General features: G+C 41.8%; 1 protein-coding gene across 50 annotated transcripts in view; it reads left to right on the top strand.

Annotated features, from left to right (window-relative positions):
• LOC148004800 (uncharacterized) overlaps positions 1 to 27,384 on the top strand; it is a 95,580-nt gene extending 68,196 nt beyond the window's left edge. For 7 of the 50 annotated variants that reach the window (XR_015625534.1, XR_015625526.1, XR_015625527.1 and 4 more), the window contains 4 exons: positions 12,968 to 13,092; positions 23,113 to 23,365; positions 26,126 to 26,215; positions 26,785 to 27,384. Coding sequence is in view for 11 of the 50 variants with exons in the window: in XM_087559770.1 (XP_087415896.1) it covers positions 23,349 to 23,365; positions 23,650 to 23,740; positions 25,976 to 26,215; positions 26,785 to 26,799 (363 nt within the window). In the remaining 39 variants the exon portion in view is untranslated. Of the gene's footprint in view, positions 1 to 1,963; positions 2,132 to 5,374; positions 5,916 to 12,967; positions 13,093 to 23,112; positions 23,370 to 23,649; positions 23,741 to 25,975; positions 26,216 to 26,784 lie in introns of those variants that run through there. The other 43 variants (XR_015625549.1, XR_015625545.1, XR_015625536.1 and 40 more) reach the window with 16 other exon arrangements.
• The last annotated feature ends 269 nt before the right edge of the window (positions 27,385 to 27,653 follow it).

Here is a 27,653-nt window from a genome sequence, read left to right as displayed (position 1 = left end):
ATAACTACAAGTGTTAAGGTGAGGAGGAGATTATTTTATGGTTGAACTAAAGTTTAATCTGGATATTTGCTGCTAAACTTTATTATGACAGAGACACAGTATTTAGACCAGTAAGAAGTTTAGCTCACCAAATTTGGCCACATTGGGATTATCATTGTATATAACCTAGGGAAACCTAGCTAGTAGTACGCCTGACTTAACTCAGTACTACTCACTACATCGATGAGCTATTATAGTCTGACGGTAAGTTCACTTGAAGGAGAGTCTAGTCTTACATGTGTTATCAATTAGCCATGTGACTTTGAATAATAAATACAGTTGTCTCTTCACATCTGTGGGCTCTGCATGCATGGATTCAACACATCACAGGTTGAAAATATCTCAAAAGAAATTACATCTGTACTGAACATGTACAGACTTTTTTTTCTTGCAATTCTGGCAACAGTACACTGTAACAAATATTCACACAGCCTTTACGTCAAAAGTCTTATGAACAATATAGAGATATGGAAAGTGTACTGGAGGGTGTGTAGGAGTCACATGTAAATATTGTGCCATTGTATATAAGGAATTTGAATGTCTTTGTAGTTTGGTATCCTCTGGAACCAAGTGCCTATGCAACTAATTTCTGTGGACACCAAGGGACAACTATCTGTCACAATGGGAGTTTGTTTCTTCTTTGTTAGAGAATTTTCTTGGTCAATTTGTGTGTTTAAATTAACATACTGGCTTTTGTAGCTTAAGCAGAAATTAAGTTCTCATAGTTCTTAAGGCCAGGAAGTCAAAGGACCAAAGTATCAACTAATTTGGTCCTTAGGGTATTTTCTTAGCTTGTAGACAAGAACTCCCCACAAGGAGAGAAAAAAGAGCTTTCTCATGTTCCGTGTGTGTGTGTGTGTGTGTGTGTGTGTGTGTGTGTGTGTGTGTACTTATAAGTGTATGCTTGCCCATATTAGTGCTTGAGGAGGGCAAAGGTTGACATCAGGATGACAAGTTTGGGATAAGTGGCCTTATAAGAAGGAACACAATGGAGCAGGCAAGATGAGTGGTTAGGGTGCTGGGGCATTTGGTGATGAAGCTTCTTTACATCTCTGTGCACAGCAAGCAGAGCAATTGCAGGCAGGGTCCATGGAGTAGATATCTGCAAGGATCCTCTCCCATTGACATGCTTCCTTTATCAAAGTTCTACCTTCTAAACATCCCATAGCCTCTCAAAACGTTGCCATCCCCCAGGGAGTCACCTAGAACCCTGTCCCAATTACACAAGCATTTTTTGGAGGACTTTTCAGGTCTGAACCTTATAGATGAAACAGTGATGAATTTTTGACGATTGCTCTGTTCTGATCAGTTCTTGAATGGAGGCAAGTTTCTATCCTGAGAATGTTATGTTGTTGCTGTATTGTTGCACAAAAAAAGTGTCTCAGGGGTCAAGGGTATTTTTCCTTTATTGGATTGTGATGAAGAACAAAGTCATATATGTGACTTCTCTAGGAACGGGAATGGTTAGGACTTCAGAATAGTCCTAGTTTGAATACTATGTCACGACAGAAGAATATGTAAAAACTGGCATCCTTGCCACCCTTGGGGCCATGAGAATTGGTACAAGTCATGTGGAAAGCAACTTGGCAGGAGTATAGAGAACCATCCAAAGACTCCTACCCCTCGACTCACTTCACTTCTGGGAGTTTATCCCAAGAAAATAATCCTGAAGAAAGAGAAAGTTATACATGGAGGTGTCATGGGAAGCATTGTTTTCTAAGGATAAAAATCAGGAAATGGATAAGCCGCAGGTTGGCAAGGTTTTTCTGTAAAGGGCCAGATGATACACATTTTAGGCTTAGCAAATGGTGCAGCATGTCTGTAATATTCAAGTCTGTGTTAGACAAGACACCATAGGCAGTGTATTGGAGAGTGGGAGTGGCTATCACAGGGCAAGGAAAAGAGCTCTCTGCCATCCTTCACAAGGGGACAGAATAGGGGTGATCGCTTACCAGACTGATGTGACTTCAAAACTCATGAAAATGGGGACTGTCGGGAGAACAGGAAGTGATCTAGGGAGAGCCTAATGAGCTTGGAAAGCACACAACAATGTGGGATAAATTCTGGTGCCCAACAGAGCAGACAATGGATGGTAAGTGATTCCCTTTGGCACTGAAATACATGTCAGCAGCCCAAAGTCTGTCTACTTGTGTTGGCAGGAGTCAGGCTTTCTGGAAATACTGAACTTAGTGAAAGTTTAAGGATGGGATTGATGGTGACTGTTTCTTAGGTAAGTCTTCACACAGGTAAGGGAACCTGGCAGAAAGCCTCTCTCTGAGCTTGTGGGATGCAGGTAAGGTACAACAAGAAAAGGCTTGGGATTTTCATGTATATGGTATGCATGTGTATGCGTATGCATGTTTGCATGTACGTGACACATCTGTATGTGGTGTGCATCCATGCATGTGTATGTGTGAAAGCTGGAAATTGATGCTAGGAATCATCATTGAAGATTTTCCCATTTTATTCACTGAAAAAGGCTCTCTCGGTCAAACCCAGGTCTCACCTAGATAGCTGGTCTTGCAACCCAGCTTGCCATGGGGATCACCTCTCTCTCACTGTTAGGGCTGACATTATAGACGGGCTGTCATGCCTGTGTGTTGTTTTTGTGGGTTCTGGGCTCCCATGTCTGGTCTGAGTCTCACACTTTCAGGGCAAACACTTTAACCACGGAACCATCTCGCCAGCCCCTCAACTGCCTTTTAAGGGATTTAAATTTCCTTTAAATAAAACTGCTCACTAGGTCCCTAAATGCAATACTTTTGGTGTCATGTTAGATAATGTAACACTTCCCCATGTATGTATGTATGTATGTATGTATGTATGTATGTATGTATGTGAATGTACACACTTCCCCATGATAAAAAAGAATATAAGGAGAACTTAAAAGTCAATAAAAAGTATAGAATGGGCCAGATTTGCTTCCAAGGTTATAGTTTGTGAACACTTAATCTAAATCATAGGGCATTATTGAATTACATAGATATGTAATAGATATAATTATCTATTGCATTTGGTAAAATGATGAAGAGGATCCAGCAGTTCATAAGTTATTCTCACAACATGTGGAAAAAAGAAGGTTACAGAATAACAAGTTCACCTTAAGATATTGGAGATGAGAGCAATGGAAATTCAGACAGGAGAACCTGACTAAATATGTATTTAACTGACTTTTCTTCAGGGTTTTGTCTGTATGTCTTCAGCGGTCTAATTGGCGTTTTGAATGTTCTTGTTCTGTTTTCCATGTTTTGTAATACTGGTTCATATTTCCCTCTCCTTCTCTCTGTTCTACACTCTCAGACATTTCATTCTGGGTGCATTTTTGGCTTACTAACTTATTCACTGTGTTTAAAGGAAATTAATGTGAACTCTGCATAGCAGGACACCATTTTCAGGTGACTGGCTCAGTGGTATTTAGAGTGCTTTAAGTGTGGTGTAGCCATCACCACTAACTATGTCTAAAATGCATTGTTACCCCAAAGGAGACCCTACAGTCATTACCTAGTCACTGCCCATTTGTCTCCCTCTCTTTGGTTCTTGGCAAACACTTGTCTGCATTCTATATCAATTTACCTATTCTGAGAATTTCTTTTCTTTTTTCTGTTTTGAAATCTTATTGTAGCTCATGTCGCCTCAGGTGCTGAAGGCTGGGATGATGTGTGTATTGCCAGGCCAAGCTGAGATGAAACCATGTCATATGTGACACTTGTGCCTGGCTTCCTTAGTTAGCTTGGCACTTTCAAGGCTTGTCAATATTAGAGTATGTGACCATAGTTCACTCCATGTTGCAGTGTGTGTGTGTGTGTGTGTGTGTGTGTGTGTGTGTGTAGCACAAATTGCTTATTATTCATTTGTTGATAGCCTATCTATGGACTTTTTCTTTATTAAAAAATAAAGAAGCATTTTTAGCAACTCATACAATTTCTGAGGCTCAAGTAATTGTGAGCTTAGCTAGTGCTGGCTCAGGTATTCTATGACAAAGAATCAAGAGAATTATTTAATGATGACGAAACCAAGGTTTCTAACATATACATTAGGAGATCCAGGTTTTCAACCAATCTTTTGGATTATAGACTATATGATTGTATTACTACCTAGATCAGTAAGGGCTTTTCCAACACCCCCCCATGCGTTTGTAAGTAAAGACGGAAATTTAATTAAAGAATTAGTTCGTGCCATTGTAGAGTACTGGTAAACTCTAAATCTGTGGGTTAGACTGGCAGGATGGACACCCAGAGGTTTGTAGCCCAAGTTCAAAGACAGCCTGCTTGCAGAATTCCTCCTTGCTCAGAGGTGGTAAACCTTTCAGGTCATAGGTCCTTCAACTGTTTGGATAAATCCTACCCATAATGCAGGGCTTCTGCATCGTGCCTTACAGTTTAAATGCTAATCTCTAAAATACAGAAAGGAAGTTGCTCTGGGATGAGATGAAATTTCAGAGCTATTTCACTTTTATTTCCCAAATTGTGGAGGATGATGAAACTTTTTGAGGTTTTTTTTTTTTTTAGCCATTTTTATTTCTTCTATTGAGAGCTCTCTGTTTAGATTCCTAGCCAAATTTATTTTGGACTCTTTGATTTTTAAGTTTTTGTATATTCTACATATTATTCTTCTTTCAAATGTGTAGCTGTTAAATTTCTCTTCTAGCTTGTCAATTTCTTCTTCACTTGATTGATTATTCTCTTAGCTGTACAGAAGCTTTTGAATTTTATGAAGTCCCACTTGTCAGTTGTAGGCCTTTACTCCTGGGCAAATGATATCTTACTCAGAATGTTCTATCCTACCCTCATATCTTGTAGGGTTCTCCTATGTTTTCTTCTAGAAGTTTTATTACTTTAGGTTTTAAATTCAGGTCTTTGTGCAAGGTGATAAATATGGATCTAATTTGAATCTTCTGCATATGGACATCCAGATTTCCCAGCACCATTTGTTGAAGATAATGTCTTTTCCACAGTAGATGTTTTTGGCCTTCTTGTCAGATACTAAATAGAGTAGTCTCATGTACTCATGTCTGGGTCTTCTGCTTTATTCCATTGACCTACATGTCTGTTTTTGTGCCAATACCATGTTGATCTTATTACCTCATCTTTATAATGTATCTTAAAGTTTGCAATGGCAATTGCTCCAACATTATTTTTTTTCCTGAAGACTGCATTGGATATCCAGGGTTATTTTTTGTTACATATGAGTTTTGGGATTTTTTTTCTATTTTTGTTAAGAGTGTTGTGATTGTTTTGATGGAGAATATATTAAATCTTTCAATTGTGATTGGTGTGATGGGCATTTTCTGTTATTAATACTGATCCATGGGCATTGCTATCTTTCTATTTTCTAGCATCTGTGTCTATCTCTTTCTTCCAAGACTTGAAACCCTGACACCTATGAACCCCACAATGATCAGCATGGCAAGAGATTCATGAAGGATGGGTATATAAATATCCGACATCGGCACTTACATGTTCATGGTAACCAGCAGCTATATTAGTGTAATTAAGGCCCACTTAACAGGAGAGAAATCCTGTCTAGTACTAGCAACCTAGTTAACTATCAGGGGCTAGTGGAGGCATGGGTATAAGAAGACCATCTGCTACCACCATTTTGCTAGCTCAGTATCATTCTTTAACAGCATTAAGAATCTTTTCTGCATACCAACATGTAAGTGTAGTGCTTACCACTTACCAAAGTAGCTTCTATCTACAGCAACTGGAAACCGTTACAGAAGACCACAACTGGACACAATGCGAAAATCAATGGATTGTGTGGGACCCAACCCCAGTAGATAAATCTGTAGCATAGCTCCTGTACTGGTGCCTCCAGGGGCGTGGCAGAAGAGCTCATGAGAATATTGTAAGATCCTGATTACCTGCAAGCCTGCTGTAAGTCTGCATCTCTTATAAATTACTGCACAAACAAAGCCATAACAATGACAATATTATTAGACATACTAACACAGAAAGGGGACACTCTCAGAGGATCCCATCCCTAGACAATGAAATATAGGTAACTAATGCCTGTGGAGAGAGGGAGAGTTAGCCTCTCCCAGGCATGAGACCTCTGGTTTGTTATCCATGACACATCAGTATTGAGGTTAGTCCTGAAACCACATACACACAAACAACAGAAATGGGCTCAGCAGATTGTACTTACATATTTGTATGTCTCTGTGTGTGTGTGTGTGTGTGTGTGTGTGTGTGTGTGTGTGTGTAACAATAGTAATCAGAGAAAAAGGCTATCAATTTGAGAGTAGGACACATAGGAGGAGCTGGAGAGAAAAAAGTGGAGAAGTGATGTAATTGTATTTTAAAATATAAAACAACAATAACACTCCCCTGAAAACCTAGAAAGTCACTCTATTTTTAGTGTAAAGAATGAAGTTGGTAGACTTGAGGATGACAAGACTAAAGGCCAGTTAATTAGGAGGCCATTTCCATAGGTCAGGAAGCTGAGGTCCTGGCTGAGGGGCAGGAAGGCCTGATTTGAATGCCGGCTTAGCTGCCAAACCCTATGGCCTTGGTGGGTTATACAAACTCTCTGTGATAGTGATCTCAACAGCTACCCCAGTCGCTGGTGCACAGGGCTTTTTCCAAGCATGGGATGAGAATGTGAGTGTACATGTCGGGGGAGGGGGGAAGGGCAGCCACAGGCTCTTGAATCTGACAGAGAACCAGGCGATGAAGTGCTGCGCATAGTCCATTTTTTTAATAGTGCACTACGAATCTAGTCTTAGATTCTTTCTTTAAAGAAAACAGAATGAAAAGCATTGGGACTTCTGAGTGTCTTCTCGTCTTTCTGGACCACTGACTATCTGGTGAGAGTGGACATTAGGACAATGGCCAGTACAACATGAACTAAGACAGAGAACTGCTTGGCCTGGGCCTGGGTCTCTGCACCTGTTCATGTATAGAGACCAAAACCAGCCTTAGGTTTTGCTTCTTACTTTGTTTTCCCAAACAGGGTCCTTGAGTGGCTGGGACCTCTCATATTAGCCATGCTCACTAGCCAGCAAGTCCCACGAATCTTCCTGGCTCTACCGCTCCAATTCTGGAGCAAACACTTTAGTAACTGAGCCAGATCCCTAGTTCATTGCTTTGATTATTCTTTGAGATACAATTAGGCAGGCAGTCCCGCAGGGAGGGCAAAACCTCATGTACCTTTAAATCTGCCACACTATTTTGACAATTCAGATTCATGATACCTGTATTAGATTCAGTCATGGTTTGGGTTTGGATGTAAGACCATCTAGGGACCATTCATCCAGCTCAAGTAAATGGAGCCTGCTGCTTGGAAAGCAAAGCCATGCTTAGTATTAGGTTCTCTGCAAACTTACCCATGGTACTCATTTGAGTAGACCTTAATGGCAGTAAGTTACCCAGAAGGCCTATAAAAGATCCCCAGGGATAGGTGATGAAGGGAAGGGTTCCTCCTTAGAGTCACTGTTGAGAGTGGGTAGTGGCAGTAACTAACTGGGTCTGGTTGACCTCAGAGGTGACTGTGGCTGGAGAGGGGTGGCAGTGATGGGGCCATTGCTATGTCCTCTGTTACATCGGTGTACTTCTTGTGACCCAAGCCATGGGAGGGCTGCAAATGGGGAGGCTGATTCATTATTTCTCTGGGGTCTCCCTAGCAGAGGTTAGAAACTGATGCTTGGTGGGCGTGAAAGGGAAGCCAAACCTTTAGACTAGCAGGGAATTTGTTTCCTGGTCTAACTGCAGCCACATGTGAGGGTATTGAAAACATATGTGCCTCTGATAAAAGATCACAGTCAAAGACCAGAAAGGAACCAACATAGCATCCTGTTTCCCATCAGACCCCTTTGCTTTCAGATGCATTGTGTTACCAGAGGTTGTTTAGAAGCATTGGGGCAGGGATGGTTCAGGTTCCAGTAGAGCCCTTTTCAAGTTCAATTACCTGACATCCTTACCTAGTGAAATCAGTCATTTATCATAGCTGGTTCCAAGCCTGGCAGCCAATCAAGCCACCTGAATTGAATTCCCAGGAATGGCTACTACAAAGTGGACCGATTCATATGCAGCTGCCCTTGAACACCTTCTGAACTTAGAGATGAAAAACTGTAGGTTTACACTGACTGTGTTTGAATAAGGGGACCACGCTGAGCTCCCTAGAGCAGGGAGAGGGAGCCTGGCAGAATTACAGAACTATAGGCAAGGAAAGGGATTGGTTGTGAACAGAAGGTGGTTAAGGATGAAAAGTCAGGATTTTGCAAGAGCAGATGGCTGTGGTCAGAGCAGTAATCATGCGGGTGCATTGACTCTTTGAAATGATAAACTGTCAGAAGTTGAGAATCTCTACCGTATAGTGCTAGGGGCATCATGCACTTAATCTCTCAAGCTAGAAATGGAGAGGTATCTACAACATCTCCTTTTCCTCTCTCCATCCTTTCTTATTCAGAAACTATGCATGTTAGTCACAGCCGGATGTGCAGCCAACAGCCAGTCTCCCTTGACTGTGGCTGCTATGTCTCCATGTTAGCTTAGAAGTCAGGAATCCGTGTGCTCAGCTGGACTCGCAACGGCTTCTTCTCTGGTCCTTTGATTCACAGACTCTGCTCTCATTCATTCTCTACTATGCTTCAGGAGTGAGTATCCTTAAAAATTTTGATCAACTTGCCTGCTTAGGGAATATAAAACTTAAAAAAAATGCAAACAGGATAAAACACAAACATGTTAGAATAGTCCCCAAGGCCCTTCTTAATTGGACTGGATTTCTCCTCGCAAGTGATTTAGAGAGAGCAGCAATTCTTTGAGAGCCTTCCCTAGAGGAGGCAGGCTACAGGTCACTCCTGTTTCAGGCTAGGTTTTGGGACTGATGTCCACCCTTGCAAGGTGGTACAGGTGACATTTTGTCAGCTTCAAGCCTGGGCCCTTAGACTCTTCCATTTCCTATCTCGGGGTCACACACAATCCCCACTATTCTACTTCCATTTGTGCTCAGTTATTGTGTGTATGTGGAGGAGCATGTGTGTGCACATCCGTGTCTGTATGCAAATGTGTGCATGTAGAAGGTAGAGTTTGCCTTTGGGCGGCTCTCTTCAAAGGCCGTCTGCTTGGTTTTTGGACAGGGTCTCTCACTAGGACCTGAAGCTCATGATTAGGTCAGGCTAGACAGCTGCTGAGCTCCAGGGATTAGCATATCTCCTACCTCCCCAGGGCCACGGTTATGACGACACGCCACCATGGCTTTGTTGATGTCGTTTGTGTTTCACATGGGTGCTAGGACTTGAATTCAGGTCTTTATGTTTGTAAGGCAAGTACTTTGCTACTGAGCTCTCTCCTTAGTTTCTGGGGCCAGTTTTTAATTTTTGGTTGATCATTGCCAATATGCCAGGCTTGTGAATGAAGTAATCTGTAGTACATTAACCAGGTGACCATCAATGACTGGTTGAGTGTATCATGACACTTGGAACCTAAGAATCTCTGAGCTGAGCCCCGGTTCCTAATCCAAAGGTCATTGTTTGTAGTGGAACAATTATTGCTCTAAGTCTCTGAGTTTCAGGGATAATTGGGTATATAACAATTGATGGTGGAAACAATCCCTTGTCTCTCTCTTTGAGCAAACTACACCCCAGTTCCAAACACCTATTCTTGGAATGGGTAGACTTTGGCCTTCCCAGTTTTCCTTTGGAGTTTTCCTTTGTATTTTGTGAAACTGAAGACTTGCATAGCACATTGGGCATGCTCTTAAGATAAGATTTCTCTATGAGAAGAGCCTTTCTCCTCTGCCTTCATCTAGAGAATTGCTGCTTCTCTTTTACTTGAAGGCTGGGTTCCTCTCATTGTCATTGCTGGATGAATAAATAAACCAGAGAAACCCTTCTCGATCCATCTTATATTGCCATGATTTTGGCAAGTAAATCTGTTATAGCAATTAGTATTCTTCTTTGTAACTGATAATTCCTGGAGAAGTGTGTGCGTAATCTTGGCATACTAAGGGCTGAGAACGGTGTCTGTGATGTACTGGGTGCACACCAAGGTGATGTGTTGACTGAAGAACAGACAATAAACAAATGAAACATGGGGAGCAGTTGAAGATGCGTCTATGTCTGACTGTTCCTTTCAGATAGGGTCATATGAAACAGTAGATTATTGGCTTCTGGCTTTTTTGATCTTTTGTGAAGCCGAAGTCTTGAGTAAGTAAGTTAGGTGGATGGGATGTTGTATTGAGTCCTAAAAAGGTCACAGGAGGTGATACGAGTAGCAATATTGCCTAGAAGAGTCTGAGTTCTGCAACTGAGGGACCTGGCCAGGAAGTTTTACCTCTGCAGTATATTTCTTTCTGCGAAAAGAAAGATTTAGTAGGTGATGGTCACTTACCTCTGCTCTGGCTTTCTTTACATATGGTATAGCTTGAACTATTCCGCCTGTAGTATCTAGGTGGGATGGACAGATCTCACGTGTCTTCCTCTTTTCCTGTTTCTGAGCCCAAATCTCTTTGTACCATGGAGGTGGTTGTGGGGCCTCCTCTGTTTCGGAATAGAAGGTTCTGTGTGGACCACAGTTGCCCTCATTCCCATGGATTCCCATGGAAAGTTCATTTGAGGCATCTCTATAATCATTTCCCAGCATGCTTTCATCCCTTCCCAATATGCACATTCCTCACAGTCTTGCCAACAGTCTGAGACTCTTGTATGAGTTGTTTTGTTAGAACTTTGAGGGCCCATGTGCGAACACAAGCATCACTAATTCATTAACAGAATTTATTACTAGACAGAAGAACTCTTGATAAATAGGTTTTCTCTGTCAGTTGACTCACAGTGATTTCTTTAGAGGTTTTGAGTTTTTATCCCCATCTAAGCATGTTTAATAATTTGTTTTGCAGATGTGGAAATTAATGCTTAGTATGGTCCAAACTCAGGCAGACATTCACCTACTTTTCTGATTTTTTTCCCCTACTGTCTCAAAACACTGCTCTTACTGGGAGAATGCTCAAGATAGTTTAAAAACTGGCTACATTTGTGTGTGTGTGTGTGTGTGTGTGTGTGTGTGTGTGTGTGTGTGTGTGTGTGCATACCCTTGCCACCGTGCATGTGTGAGATCAGAGGACAATTTGTGGGGGTTGGTTCTCTCCTTCTTCTATTGGGTCCAAGGGGTTGAAATTAACAGCAAGCTTGATGGCTAGTGGCTTTCCTTGCTGAGCCTTCTTGCTGATATAAGACAGGTACATTTTGATGAAAATGGAAAAAAAAAGAGAGGCAAACATAGCTCTAGGGCTTGGGGAATTTTTAGACTTGCAGTGTAGGGTCTGTGTGAAAATGCAATCTGTGGCAGGAGTCTTTGAGAGGGCTTAAGGGAGGGATATTTGAGGCCACCTTGGCAGGCAAATCACTGTGTTTTTCTGAGTCAAGTTCCTTTAAGAACACAAGAATCCTGCACATTCACAGCTTTGTACACTAGTTATCTCTAGCCCCCAAATCCCTTCATCATCTCCGAAGGAGACCCACATTCACTGAACATTCAGTTCCTACTTCCCATAGCCCTTGACAGTCACTAGTCTATTGTTTGTCTATGAATATACTTATTTTGCATATTTCATGTAAGTAGAATCAGACCCTATGTAGCCTTTTGTGACTAGTTCATTTCATATAACATAATGATTTTAGGTTTATTTACATTATAGCACAGGATGTCAGTTTTTAGGTGATAAAGCAGAAAGCTATGTATGTATGTGTGTTTATAAACATGTGTATATATATGTGTGTAGGCATGTTATATGTGTCGTATTTGTGTTACATGCATGTGTACATGTGTGACTACGTGAACTCATATGTGCATGTTTGTGGGCATGTGTGTGTACTTGTATGTATGTTTATGTGTGTGTGGTATGCACATGTGTGTGAATTTCATTACAGCTTTTTTGAAACCTACATTCAAGTTCTCCTTAGTTGGAGAAAGGCCTGTGGAGTCCAAGCTACATCCCAGGTTCTAAACTAGGAATTCTTCTAGGTCTTTAATGACCATGCTCACAAGATGAGGAAGATCTGAGGGCTCTGCCAGCCTCACAAAACATTCTAGCTTATTGTGTGATTTTTTTTCTTTTTGCCACAGAAACTTTTACAAACCCTTTAGCAATATTACACGAAGGAGGTCTGGACTGTAGAGATTTGGGGGGGGGCTGTAGTGTATGAAATTTATATGTGCATAGCTATCCAGGGACAAATTGAAGTAGAGAAAAGGACAGAAAAATTAAATTCATAGAAGCTTAGGACGTTCCTTGACTGTGTGCCGGGGTATCTCCCATGGAAGGTGGTGGGAGAACTCAGGAGGGTAGCTACAGAGAAAGCTATTGTTCTCTTTAATCTGGTAAGTGTGAAGTGTGCTATGCTTAAAACTTGTTTAAGAAATGAATGAGCACTACTGTGCGTATGCTAATGAGTATCATCTACTGGTTGGTTGACTGCCATTCTCTTTCTTAAGCTTACTTGAGCATCACCAGATGGAAGTCCCCACAGGCTATGTGTGAAAATGAATTAGACTTCAGTGAGAATCATGACCCACCAGATTCTTGAATGTATTTGTGCCAACTAAAATGTTTCCCCCTGCAGAGAAATGCCAATTTATTGGACAATGAGAGGTCTCAGATGAGCTGGGTTCTATGGTTCCTACTGTCATTAGTAAGTCAAAAGGAAGGGAACATTATTAAACATTGTCAGCAAAGACAAGGAAATGCAGACCCAGGAAACTCACATAGCATCCAAGAGCCCACAATTAAGTGACAGAGTTAAAACCCAAACTTCAGGAGTGTCCCTGCAAAGATGGTGGTGGTTCCCAGCTTAGGGAATAGCACCTCCTTTTGGTGGCAGGAAACCTCAAGGGCTAAAAGAAGTAATCTCTTGATTTTAGAAGTTCTCACATCCAACTCCATTGTTTCATTCTGCATCTGAGGAAGTTAACTTTTTTCTTTTGAATTTTAGAGGTGCTTCTTCAGACAAGAAACTTGAAGTTCCAACTTAAAAGCTGATTAATGCACTGAGACAAGGAATCTTGACATACAGCTGCATTGTGGGAATGCTTGGCAGGAGAGCCATTCATCTTGGAAGTAATTGCATATTTTACTTGGCTTTGGGTTTCTGGAATGAGATCTTTGGGAAAGGGCTTTTAAATTTTACACAAGTTTCAAACCAGTGGTGATCTTTGCATGAACGGAGATAAAGACATTTATCTCAATAGAGAATGGAGGGTTGATGAGACATAAATTCTTCCACTCAGCACCTTGTTTTGGACTTTCCTTTCTGGAGCTCCAGATGGGGGCTGCTCTCTTGTGAGTAGTCACTGGGAAGAACTACAGCCAGCAGGGCATACAAATGCTGAGTCTGGCCCTGGACACAGCTTGAGATCCTGGTATCTGGATCCTTGAGATCTGGGAAAGTGTCTTCTACTTCCTGTTCTCTTCTTAGCTGTTTTTTAAATGTCCCGTGGCAAGAGAATCCCATGAAGGTAGCAAACATGTCTTCCTTAGTCTGGCTCCCTTAGTCTCCTGAAGTCACATCACATGTCATATCTATGACGTCATGATGTGCACATGCTCTGCCGTCAGTTGTGTGGAACCTTGCATGATCAGCACAGTCTTCTCTCCAACAGCACCTTCCTGGAGGTTTCATTTCTTCTGGAATATTTCTTCACTGCCTGCCTTCAGGCGAATTGCATTCTTAAGTATGTTCCTTCTCTGTCCTATTTTTAAATATATATTTTTATTTTTTGAGATTGTATTATAATCTCCCATGTGTCTCCTTGCTCTTGTTCAAATTCAAATTTTCTTTTTCTGTGAGTGATGTGATGTTCCATAATTTGTGTTCACGGACACAAGCCCCCCTCCCCCACACAGGCCTCTAAATGCATAGGTCTAACCTCCTCTACTATCCTTATCTATGCATTTCCCTATACCAAAATACATTCTGGCAAATATTCTACATGTATATTGAAAGATATCATATTAAAGCCAAGTGTGCCAAACATATCTGGTTAACTTGGACTTTGCTTAACTCTTCAGATTTGGTTTTGGTACAGCACCTGCCACACGCACTGTTCAGTTTGAGCTCCAGGCCCGAGTCGTTTTCAGAACCTTTCTGTCTTGTGCTTTCCACACATTCTCCTGCCTGGAACCATTTATCTATGGTCCTTTGCTTCAGTCAGCTACCCCTACTTCATCCTGGGTACTCCTTTCTCATTGAAAACTTGCTCCAAGCACCCTCCCCAAGCTGTGAGTCCAGTGCACTGAGCTCTATTCCCTCATTGTGTTCTGTTTTCTGGTCTCTTTCATTAAACCAAAAGCTCTTCAGGGGCTGAAAGTATATTCTTTGTACCTAGAATAATAATTAATTATTTGAAATGAATATATAAGTGGTGACCAGATCTTTTCTTTCATATACTTGCATGCCCACAGGATGAATGAAAAAGATTTAGACTAAATTTATTATTCTCCAGTGGACTTTCCTGCTACCTCCACTAGACTGCTACAGTGTCTGGTTTTCTTGAACATTTTGTGCAATAAGGTTAGCCATGCCCTCTATTGCAAACACCATGTTCTCAAGAGAGTGTGATGTAAGGGTAAAAAGTTAGATTTACTGTCCAACACTTGGGATAGTTCTTATTGCAACAGTCTGGCTCATTTCTTCAACCAGTAACACCCTTAGCAGTTAGTGTCTTCTATTGGTCTGGCTTCTCCCAAGTGATTGCATTGCCTTTAAGAGACCAGAAATGCAGGAAAAAAATCCCACCATCAAGAATAAGTGTTCCAAGGTCAGTGAGATACAGCTCAGTGACAGAGCAGCTAGCTTACACAAAGATTTGAAACCAAGAAAGGAAATCCAATATTATCTAGATTGCTTTCATTTCTTCTCTACGTGTGCCACTTTTCTAGAGAGGTGACAGATTCATAGGTGAGATCTTAATAAAGGACTGCCAAAATGTTTGGTACCTGGATCCTCAAATATCTTGCTTGAGACAACTGACCAGATCAAGGAAATTTATGTGATTATTAATCGTCAAGAGAGATAACATGGTGAAGGATTTCAAAGAGGGAAGTAGGATACAATTAGAACCCTTGTTGCATTTACTACTCACACACTGCTCACTGAGTCCTAAGACTTGTGAGATAGCAGTTATAGGAACGCCAAATGTCTTGACTATGCTGAGTGTCAGTGCTATGGGACTCTATTTCTTTGTCTCGTGTGTGTGTGTGTGTGTGTGTGTGTGTGTGTGTGTGTACCTAAACTATGGCCTTGTACAAGCTAGCTAAGTGCTTTGTCACTGAGCTATATCTTTGACCTTGGAACACTTATTCTTGATGGAATTTTCCCCTGCATTTCTGGTTTCTTAAGGGCATGTTCACTTGGGAGAAGCTAGACTAGTAGGAAACACTTACTGCCAAGGGTGTTACAGATTGAAGGGCTGAGCCAGGCTGTTGTAATGTGAGCTATCCCAAGTGTTGGACAGTACATCTGACTCCTTACCCTTATATCACACTCACTTAAGAGCATGGTGTTTGCAATAGAGCGTGTGGCTAGCCTTGTTGCGCTAAATATTCAAGGAAGCAGAACAGTCTATCAGTCCAGTAGAGGTAGCAGGAAAGTCCACCAGAGATATTAATCTAATTAATATCAATATTAATTAGATATTTAATCTAATTACCTCTGGGATAAATTTAACATTTTAATACATTCCATAATTTAATGAATAGTATGATCCAATTTTAATTAGAGAGAAGATGAGACTTGACGTGTGGATGACTGCATGCTTGATGCTGAAAGCACTCATGTTAATCTGATGTTTATGTGTCGGATCTTTAGAGTTGGCAAGAAGGGCCTGTGTTGGCGATCTGCAGAAACAATGACCAGACCTGGCTGGATTGCTTTTACTTTCTTTTATTCCAGACAGCAGACTAGTGATTCATGGTATGTCACAGAGATATAGAATATGTGATCATGAAAGTGGACATGGCTTCTGGAGACTTCCTTAGTCTTCGAAACAATCCCAAAACAATTTGATTACCTTCATCCTTGAGAGAGGAGATGAAAATCTCACAGGCTGTCCAATGTCAACTGGACTTGACCGTCAGGTTCATAGCTTGCTCTGATACCATACATAACCAACAGCCTCTGTGCTTCATTTCTTGCTCTTGCTACACTCTCTTTTCCTTGAATGTTTCGTGCATCAAGGCCAGCCACGCCCTCTCACTGAAAATGCCATGTTCTCAAGAGAGTGTGATGTAAGGCCAGGGGTTAGATTTGCTGTCTAACACTTGGATATAACAGATGAACTTTTCAAACTACTTAGTATAATATTAATATCATTATTTAACTTCCATACTTATCTTTCCCATGTGACACATCTCTAAGCAATTAGTGATAGAGTATTTCAGTACATTAAAACCCCAAGTGACCATAAAAGTGTCCTAGGACAAATGGATGAGGCTCAGGCAGAAGAATTACTAAGCTTGGATAACATGGAGGGTAAAGGAGAAAATACAAGGTCATGGATATATGAAGATTACACTATCTATCCACTCAAATGACTGCAATTATGACTGATGGGAGGTTCTAATATAAGAAACAAAGAACAATCAGAGGAGAACTCATTTTGACTACTGGTCTTTAAAGACTACTTGGTTATGGCAGTTAAATGCCTGGGTAGCAGCTTCAAGTCTTGGGTCTACCCCTTTACTCTCTTTGAGACCTTGGAAGATTTACCTAGCCTCTTCATGCTTCAGTATCCTTAATTTAAAGGTAATAATTGTGCATGCTTTAAAGGGTCATCTATGACAAGGATAGAGTGAAGTGATTTGTGTTAGGGTTCATAAATGCTGGATTTTAATTGCTATTATGCTTAGGTGTGGGAGGAACCTTTTGGCTAGGACCAGGAGCATGATAAATAGTTCAGAGATAGGTTTAGTCTGTGCTACTCACAGCTCTTCAAAAAAATGAATGTGAATAGAAAATATGAGGAAAAAGAAGCTACCTAAAATGTATAGGATCAGAGTGAAGAATCACGCTGAAAAATTCTCAATTACTGAGATCACTGAAGAACACTCCAAGGACCATAGCATTCTGAAAGAACTTAAACAGTCACCTGAAGAACAATTTTTTTCCAAATAGAACTGAGGCATCTTAAAATAAATGACATTTGTATTAAAAAGCTAATGAAACTGAAATTGGACATTAAGAGCAAGGAAATGACTAAAATCAGGGACTAGACAAGGCTGCCCACTCTCTCCCTACTTATTCAATATAGTTCTTGAAGTTCTAGCCAGAGCAATCAGACAACAAAAGGAGGTCAAGGGGATACAGATCGGAAAAGAAGAAGTCAAAATATCACTATTTGCAGATGATATGATAGTATATTAAAGTGATCCAAAAAGTTCCACCAGAGAACTACTAAAGCTGATAAACAACTTCAGCAAAGTGGCTGGGTATAAAATTAACTCAAATAAATCAGTAGCCTTCCTCTACACAGAAGAGAAACAAGCCGAGAAAGAAATTAGGGAAACGACACCCTTCATAATAGACCCAAATAATATAAAGCACCTCGGTGTGACTTTAACCAAGCAAGTAAAAGATCTGTACAATAAGAACTTCAAGACACTGAGGAAAGAAATTGAAGAAGACCTCAGAAGATGGAAAGATCTCCCATGCTCATGGATTGGCAGGATTAATATAGTAAAAATGGCCATTTTACCAAAAGCAATCTACAGATTCAATGCAATCCCCATCAAAATACCAATCCAATTCTTCAAAGAGTTAGACAGAACAGTTTGCAAATTCATCTGGAATAACAAAAAACCCAGGATAGCTAAAACTATCCTCAACAATAAAAGGACTTCAGGGAGAATCACTATCCCTGAACTCAAGCAGTATTACAGAGCAATAGTGATAAAAACTGCATGGTATTGGTACAGAGACAGACAGATAGACCAATGGAATAGAATTGAAGACCCAGAAATGAACCCACACACCTATGGTCACTTGATTTTTGACAAAGGAGCCAAAACCATCCAATGGAAAAAAGATAGCATTTTCAGCAAATGGTGCTGGTTCAACTGGAGGGCAACATGTAGAAGAATGCAGATCGATCCATGCTTATCACCCTGTACAAAGCTTAAGTCCAAGTGGATCAAGGACCTCCACATCAAACCAGACACACTCAAACTAATAGAAGAAAAACTAGGGAAGCATCTGGAACACATGGGCACTGGAAAAAATTTCCTGAACAAAACACCAATGGCTTATGCTCTAAGATCAAGAATCGACAAATGGGATCTCATAAAACTGCAAAGCTTCTGTAAGGCAAAGGACACTGTGGTTAGGACAAAACGGCAACCAACAGATTGGGAAAAGATCTTTACCAATCCTACAACAGATAGAGGCCTTATATCCAAAATATACAAAGAACTCAAGAAGTTGGACCGCAGGGAGACAAATAACCCTATTAAAAATGGGGTTCAGAGCTAAACAAAGAATTCACAGCTGAGGAATGCCGAATGGCTGAGAAACACCTAAAGAAATGTTCAACATCTTTAGTCATAAGGGAAATGCAAATCAAAACAACCCTGAGATTTCACCTCACACCAGTGCGATTGGCTAAGATCAAAAACTCAGGTGACAGCAGATGCTGGCGAGGATGCGGAGAAAGAGGAACACTCCTCCATTGTTGGTGGGATTGCAGATTGGTACAACCATTCTGGAAATCAGTCTGGAGGATCCTCAGAAAATTGGACATTGAACTGCCTGAGGATCCAGCTATACCTCTCTTGGGCATATACCCAAAAGATGCCCCAACATATAAAAAAGACACGTGCTCCACTATGTTCATCGCAGCCTTATTTATAATAGCCAGAAAATGGAAAGAACCCAGATGCCCTTCAACAGAGGAATGGATACAGAAAATGTGGTACATCTACACAATGGAATATTACTCAGCTATCAAAAACAACGACTTTATGAAATTTGTAGGCAAATGGTTGGACCTGGAAAATATCATCCTGAGTGAGCTAACCCAATCACAGAAAGACATACATGGTATGCACTCATTGATAAGTGGCTATTAGCCCAAATGCTTGAATTACCCTAGATGCCTAGAACAAATGAAACTCAAGACGGATGATCAAAATGTGAATGCTTCACTCCTTCTTTAAAAGGGGAACAAGAATATCCTTGGCAGGGAAGAGAGAGGCAAAGATTAAAACAGAGACTGAAGGAACACCCATTCAGAGCCTGCCCCACATGTGGCCCATACATATACAGCCACCCAATTAGACAAGATGGATGAAGCAAAGAAGTGCAGACCGACAGGAGCCGGATGTAGATTGCTCCTGAGAGACACAGCCAGAATACAGTAAATACAGAGGCAAATGCCAGCAGCAGACCACTGAACTGAGAATAGGACCCCCGTTGAAGGAATCAGAGAAAGAACTGGAAGGGCTTGAAGGGGCTCGAGACCCCATATGTACAACAATGTCAAGCAACCAGAGCTTCCAGGGACTAAGCCACTACCTAAAGACTATACACGGACTGACCCTGGACTCTGACCTCATAGGTAGCAATGAATATCCTAGTAAGAGCACCAGTGGAAGGGGAAGCCCTGGGTCCTGCTAAGACTGAACCCCCAGTGAACTAGTCTATGGGGGGGGCGGCAATGGGGGGAGGGTTGGGAGGGGAACACCCATAAGGAAGGGGAGGGGGAGGGGGATGTTTGCCCGGAAACCGGGAAAGGGAATAACACTCGAAATGTATATAAGAAATACTCAAGTTAATAATAAAAAAAAGAGCAAGGAAATGAGGGAGGACATTAGTTATAGACTGAAACAGCTCTGATTGACACAAAGCAATGTCTATAAACAAGTGGAACATCTTAGTTTCAGTTAAGATTTTATGGATGGTAGATACACCGGGGAGGCAAAAAAAGGCTGTTATCAGTAAGGACTAGTTTATCTATGGTTATAAGAGGGGTCAGTATGACAAGGGGGAACAAAGCAGGTGCATGCTATATTGATAAATTGGGTGATGCCAGCATGAAAGTGCTTGTAACTGAAATGATTTTATCTAAATATTGTGTAAGATTCTTCAATGGTAGTGACAGTCTTTTAATCACTGATAGCAATTCCTGTTAATGTCTATCTTTACAAGTAGATCTATAATCTGTCTATACATTCTGTCATCTATCTATCTATCTATATCATATAATACATAATTTTTTAAGGTAAAAGCAGAGAGTTCACAGGAGGAATAGGCAATACACATGGAAAACCAATGCACTGCTTCTTGGTAGGTCACTGAGAGCCACTCTTTCTGAAGTGAGAGGTGTCCTTTTCTTTGAATGACTTGCTTCTCTGCTAGACAAACACATTATCCTCTGTCCTTAGGTCTCCCTGTAGTATTCAGGGCTCATAAAAGCATGATGTCTGATGAAATTACTTGAATGAACAATAAAATAGTTATATGATGAATTAAGACCTACCCTGCAGATCTTACATCACTGCACTCTATCAGTGACTAATGACATACTGAAATTTATCATCAGAGGTCTCCTTCAAACAGTTGGGTATTTCTGATGGGTCCTGGGGTGCCAGATATCTTTCCTTTCACAGTCCATTTCAATTTGAGAATTAGTCAGAAGTTATGAGGTGACAATTTTGGTAAAGCTAAAATTGTGGTATTTTTATTAGTCAGAGAATATAGGATGATGAATGTCAAGTTTTATGTTGTTGAAAACACATGTTAAAATGAACATGCTCCTGGGCTAGACTCCATTAGCCAATAGCCAACATGCTCTTGAGGGAATTTCCTTAGAGTGAGCCTTGCCGGTGCAACTTCTCCCTTTACCCCATAGCCATTGATCTCAAGAATTCACTGGACTCCCCAGTCGTCACACAGAATCACCATGTTGCAGTAACTTGGGTCAAGTCTCACAGGCATATTATTATTTATTGAGCACAGGTTAGTGTTTGTGAACCGTTTTCTAGAACAATGGGGTATTTTAGCAGCAATATAGAAACCTAGTACAGTGGAAACTGCCTGGAATTTATGAAAGTGACCCTAGTGAAGTCTACTATTAATTATTAATGGGAATATGGAACCTGAATTGGCCATCTCCTATAACCAGGCTAGGTTCCTAGCAGTGGAACTATGATATAAACCCAGCCACAAAACCTTCAATCCATGATCTATCCTGCCTGTGAAATGTGCTGGGGCAATGGTGGCACAGAACATGAAGTCCATGCCACAAGAAGGAGCTTACCCCTGACTCTGTCTGGTTGACTAGGAACCAGAGGCAGAATAGCACAGAGAATGAGGATAGAACCAAACATGACTGGCAAAAACAAGTCAATAAAATGATTTCTAATGATTATCTACTATACTCATAGATTGATGCTTTGCCCAATTATCATTAAAGGGGAGTATCATCCAGTAACTGATAGGACCAGCTGCATAGACCAAAAGGTAAACACTAGTCAGAGACAGGGGAACCCCATAGAAGAGGGGTTGGAGGGATTGTAAGAGCCAGAGAAGTTGAGGACACCATGAGAACATGGCCCACTGAGTCATCTAAGCAGGGCTCATAGGGGCTTAAAGAGACTGAATTGCCAACTACAGACCTATGTTCTTTATTACTTTTTGGTTGTGTGGTTTGATGTTCTTGTGGGATTCAGAACAAGAGGACTTGAGGGTTGTCTCTGACTCTCTTGCTTGTGGTTGGGACCATTTTTCTCCTACTGATTTGCCTTGTCCAGCCTTAATATGAGGGTTTGTGCATAGTCTTATTATATCTTGTTAGGCCATGTTCAGTGGATATCCTTGGAAGGGCTGTTCTTTTTTGTTTGTGTTTTTTGAAGGGAAATGGAGGAGGAGTTGCAGAGAGAGAGAGAGAGAGAGAGAGAGAGAGAGAGAGAGAGAGAGAGAGAGAGAAGAAGTGGGGGAAGTGACTGAGAGGAGGAGGGGTTGGAAACTTTGATTGAGATTGAACATATGAGACAAGAATAAAAGTTTAAAAAAAGAAAGACAGGTAGCATCACTCTTATAAAATGCTATTTCATATTTTATAATTTTTTGATGAACATAAACATATTTTTAAAAATTCTTTTTTATTTATTTTATGTTCCAAATGTTACCCTCCTTCTTGGTCCTTCCTCTAAGAATTTTTCACCCCATCCCTCTCCCCTTTACCTCCGAGAGGGTGCTCCCTCTACCTCCTTCCTTCCCCATCTCACTCCTCCACCCACATCACTGTTCCCTGGGGCATCTCTACAGCATTAGGCATATCCCCTCCCACTGAGGCCACACAAGGCTCTGCTACATATGGAACACAAACATCTTATACTCTACAGCTCTGTTAGATTCCCCAACCAAAACGGTGTGAGAATTGTGAATCTGCATATTTCCAGTAACTAAGAGGATATTGTCATTTGTCAATTCTGTATTTTTCTAATTTTATGGAAATACCTCCTTTCTTCACAAATGTACAACTATACTTTTTTTTAGAGGGGGTTTATAGCAGCGATCTCCTGCCTCAGCCAGAGCTAAGCTGTGCCTTTCTGTAAGATTCAAATATGATCTTGTATAGAAGATATGTTCTTGGCTTAACTGTGAACATTTTGAGGTTTCGAATGATTTGCTCTCAGGAAGATAGAATTTGCTGCTTCTGGAGTTACCACAAAATTAATAAATGATGGAGCCTGCAAGCTGTCTTGGCCTCATATGGCTTAGCTGCGTTTTAGTAAGGTAGTTTTTAATGAATGGGAAACATGTGGATGAAATGTCCCTTGTGGCCACTCCTGGACTCAGAGATATAAGAGGAATGTTAATAACCAAATGTACTGTATTTTTCTAAATACTATATTTGAGAGCAATTTTGTCTCCGTTAACTAGAGTTGGTAGGAGATTGCATTTCTTCTTGTTCCCTAAAATCCCACACTACCCAGGCACATGGATGCCCTCCATGCCTGTGTCATTGACCAGAGGATTCTACAAGTAGGGGTGTAGAGTCAGCCAACAGTGTGAGTTTTCAAGGTTTGGTAGTTGTGAGTGTTGAACTAAAATTAGGTTTTATGTCCTTGTGTCTTTCTAAGGTTCTTCCTAGAAATTTGTCTTCCAGTGAGGCAGTGGGCTTCAGAACTCCAAGATCATGCAGAAGAGCACATGAGCGTCTGCTCTCATCAGCCAGGGTGGCTGGTTCCCCTCACACTGGGAATCTTAGTGCTAAGCTCTCAAAACCCAGTACTGCAATAGAGGAAGGTGTCAAGACTCTTCTTCCAATGAGACAGATGTTTCTACTTTTCAAGCAGTTCTCTCTTCCGGACATCCCATGACCATCTGTTTAAGGCAAGTGTGTTACCTGGTATAAACAGATAAAGAAATTAGAGCTTGGAGGAGACAGTGATCCATTGAGGGGAGTCCAACCAACCAATCATTGTCAGGGCTAGGTCTACTTCATTTCCAACTCATCTTAGCATCTAAAATGTTATGGGTAACACAGAAGGAAACACACCCATTTCCATCTTTCTTCTTCTCCAAATCCATTGGAGGAAAAGAGGGATGGAAATGGGGTGACTTTCTCCTCCCTTGACAGTCACACTGACAAGTACCCTCTTCCCTTCTGCTTTCAGTCACCAAAAAACCAGCCTCAGTGAACACACCCATGTTAACTGTTTTATTTCAGCCAGATGTGCTGCATCCCATGGCAGAAATTCCATGAAAGTGAGTAAGCCACGATTCCCTGGTATGGATCTAGGTTTACCCTGGAAAGTCTGCAGCGTTCTTTCCTCTAACTGTGTCCTCTAACTGGCCACACTCGAACTAAGGATCCCAAGATCGTTTCTCTGGATGAGCTTAGGTCAGGAAATGCTCCCCACTTTAGGGCACCACAGCTGGTGCTAGGCCTCTTGGCCTCCCCTTTTAATTCTGAAACACTGACTTCTCCTATTTATTTGGCTGTTATAATTTATGCTTTTGCCTTTTTTCTGGCTGTCCTAAGTCCTGTCAACCAGTCCCATTTTTGACTTTCAGGTCCTGTCTCTCTTTTTAAAAAATAATTTATTCACGTTATATCCCATTATCTACTCTGTCTTTCCTTAGTCCTCTCTGTCTCAGCCCTGGGTATCACCTCCCATCTCCCCCAGGAAGTCTAGGTGCAACTTCTCTCACTGAGGCCAGACAAGGTGGCCCAGAGAAGTGGTGATTCACAGGCAGTCAACAAATTCAGGGACAGCCCCTGCTCCAGTTCTTGGGAGGTTGGGTCCTGTCTTTCACTTAGTTTTGCTCAGCTCTGCAGTAGGTAGAGGTTGAAGTTCTCAGACTTTTCATGTGTGATACATTAAGAGTTGTAGGGAATCAAACGAGTCAACATTGAAACTCTCTGTCTCTTTAGGAGTCATCTGAATGATACATGGATGTTTTCCACTTTTGTCTCTAAAGGAAGTACAAGTTAAGCTTCTGTACTAGTGACCAACCAGTACAGGGTATAGTCCTAGGTAGGACTTGCCCTCTGCTAGGAGAAATTTTGGTTGTTACAACTGGTGGAAAACTGTTGTTCATGGATCTTAGGCAGAAACCCATGCTGCTGTTAGAATTCTATAATACACAGGAGAGTTGTGTATTGGAAGCAAATAAACCAAATAGAATCAATAGGTTCAAAATAGCAAGAGCACTAAGACTGAGAATCCCTACCATAAATGACATGCGAGCCTTGTACTCATTACTTTGATTTCTGTAGTAGTAATCTGTATATAAATAATAAAATCAACATTAATGTTCTATATTGACATCAATATTAATGTTAACATATAGTTTAATAAAGTAGCATTTCATTACTACTATTAGTAATTCTTATATACCAGGAAAATATATCAATGTAAAACTGGGAGTGCCTATAATCCCAGCACTTGAGATGGAAGTTCGAGAATCAGAGGAAGCTCAAGGTCATTCTAAGCTACACAGAAAGTTCAGACTGGCTTGTGGGTACACGAGACTCCATCTCAGATAAACAACAACCCCTCAAAGTAAACATCAAAAGTCCCTCCAACAATAACATCAAACCCTTAGTAAGTAGATTCATGAATTGCATATCACCACTGATGTGTCTATAAAAAAGATAAAGAGAGTGGGGGTCTGTTCCATGGAGGTATACTCCATGGAGGGAAGGTGGTGCCTCTGAGGGCCCTTGTTGAGGCATCCCTTCCCCCTGAGGGACCGACCACATGACAGTATAGTACAGGATAGAATAGTTTATTTAGCGCATAGGGAGGGAGTCAAGAGGGTAGTAGAAGCCAAGAAAGGAAGAGAGGAGGAGGAGGGAGAGGAGGAGGAAGAAGAGGAGGAGGAGGGAGAGGAGGAGGAGGGAGAGGAGGAGGGAGGGAGGGAGAGAGAGAGAGAGAGAGAGAGAGAGAGAGAGAGAGAGACCAGCCATGAACATGTGGTGGGGGTGGGAGAGAGGGGAGAAGGAAAGAGCAAGAGAGCAAGAGAGTGAGGAGGGGGCAAGCAGCCCCTTTTGTAGTGGGAGGCATACTTGGCTGTTGCCAGGTAACTGTGGGATGGAGCTTAGACAGAATGCTAACAGCCACACTACTAACCCTTTTACTTATTTTGCGGTACTGGCTTTGTGCATGCTATACGAGTGCTCCAAATTATACTCCTAGGTTGGTTTTGAATTCACTGTGAAGCTGAGACAAGCCTTCAGCTTGTGATCCTGATCTCTCAGACTCCTGAGAGCCTGGGCTCACACTCTTCATGCCATCAGGTTCTGCGAACAATCCCTTTAAGTAGTTTCTCTAAGTTATTTTATATGCAATAAAATAAGGCTTAGAGAAGTTGGGGTAACTCTCCCCAGTCACATATATTAGAATTTGTCCCATAGTTTAAATTTTAAATGATGCCTTTAAATATTATTTTTTGGGCCACTTTTCACTGTGTATAATGTTTTTCCAATTCTCCAAGTACACAGAAGAGAGTTTGGACTCAGTCAACAATGAGCTGGTACTTCTGAGGTTCCTGTTAATATTCTTGCTGCTGTGGGCTTTGGAGACCTGCAGTAATCGTCTACTCAGAGGTGACTTCTGTACTCCCCTGTTGGATTCTCCTCCTCAGGGCCTGCTGGAGACCGTGTGCACTTGTTATGAGCTTGGTTTCTCTATTGAGCCCAAGAAGAGGGAGTTTCTACAGACAACCGTGACAAGGGTAAGAACTAACAAGGGAAAGGAGGAAACAGCTTGGGATTCATTAAAGCTCATTATTAAAATGCTCCCATTTTCTTCTGATAAGGAAACACTGTGAGGATCTCCACGGGATGAATGGGCTGGGATGAGTATAGCAGGCGGTAGGCATGCAGCCTCATTCATCTGCAGGAGCTGGGGATGGGGTTTGTATAGTTTCTGGGGTCTTTCATGTTTCCCTTCCCAGAAGTGGTTGACTCTAACAAATCGTTCAGGAGGAACGTCTCTCTAATGTATTTTTGTATGGGAGGACTTCCTGGGGCAGAGGGAGTCATGTGTATCAGACGCCTCTGTTCATTGTGCAAAGGCCTGCAGCCATCTGGACCACCCAGGGCCAGTGTTTTTCTAAGAAGGGCAGGATGAAGGACAGGGGATTGACACCTCAGCCCCAGGGCGATGACCAGATGGCAAACTGCTTGTTTTCACTGGATGATTCAGAGCAACTGAATGGCCCCAGGAAAGCCAGTTTGGTTTTTGTCTTCAGCACCCAGCCTTTTCCCCCTCTAAGACAGCGGATCTCTTTTCTCTTCTCAGGCCGCAGCAAGGTGAATCAGATGATGGCAGTGTGAAGCAGTGCCCACAGTGTCCATGGAGGGTCAGGGACTTCGGAACGCAGACCCTGGTGCCTGACCTCACTGAGGGGAAGCCCTGCTATGGAGCAAGAGGTGGAGAAAGACTGGTCGCGGGAGCAAGCTTAGTGTTGCGGCTGGACCAGCAGCCTGGCTTCGCAGGCTTAATGAAACGGGTGCAAACAGTGACCTTGTCAGACGAAATGAATTATGGGAAGGAGAAGCTGAATGAAATATCTTCTGCCATGACTCTGTTCTTTGGCTTTCAGGAGCGAGCCCCAGCACTTCTCAGATGTGAAATGCAAAACCTCAAAGGTGCAGAATATGGATATCCCTACAACTGAAGTAATCCATCTTTTAGTACACCAGAATAAGTGTGCGTAACCGTGGATGTGTGTACAACGATCTGTCCTTGTCCTCTGCTGGTCTCCAGCTCCCCCACTGCCTGGCAGCCCCACTGCCCTTTTTCCACGTGCTTCCTGCTAGTGTAAATGCAGTAAGCAAGGAAATGCATAGACAGAGTCTTGCTCATAGGAGCGTCTCGGTAATAAATCCTTAATTTTAAGCATTCTTTCTGAAAGATTTTCTTTCAGCTCACACACTCATGCACACGCACACGCACACGCACACTCACACACGCGCGCGCGCACACACACACACACACACACACACACACACACACACACACACACACACACACACACACACACACACACACACACACACACACCTACCTGGGTCTGGATGGGTGTAATTGTAGGGCAATTTTACTACAGAGGAGGGACACTGTCCATCCTTCCCCGCCTGCCTACATACACTACTTTCGAGCAGTGA

Source organism: Rattus norvegicus, chromosome 7, assembly GCF_021556685.1.
Source record: "Rattus norvegicus strain SHRSP/BbbUtx chromosome 7, alternate assembly SHRSP_T2T, whole genome shotgun sequence".
NCBI classification, from domain to species: domain Eukaryota; kingdom Metazoa; phylum Chordata; class Mammalia; order Rodentia; family Muridae; genus Rattus; species Rattus norvegicus.
The sequence above is the reverse complement of the archived record's forward strand: the minus strand, read 5'-3'. Positions and strand labels throughout refer to the sequence as shown.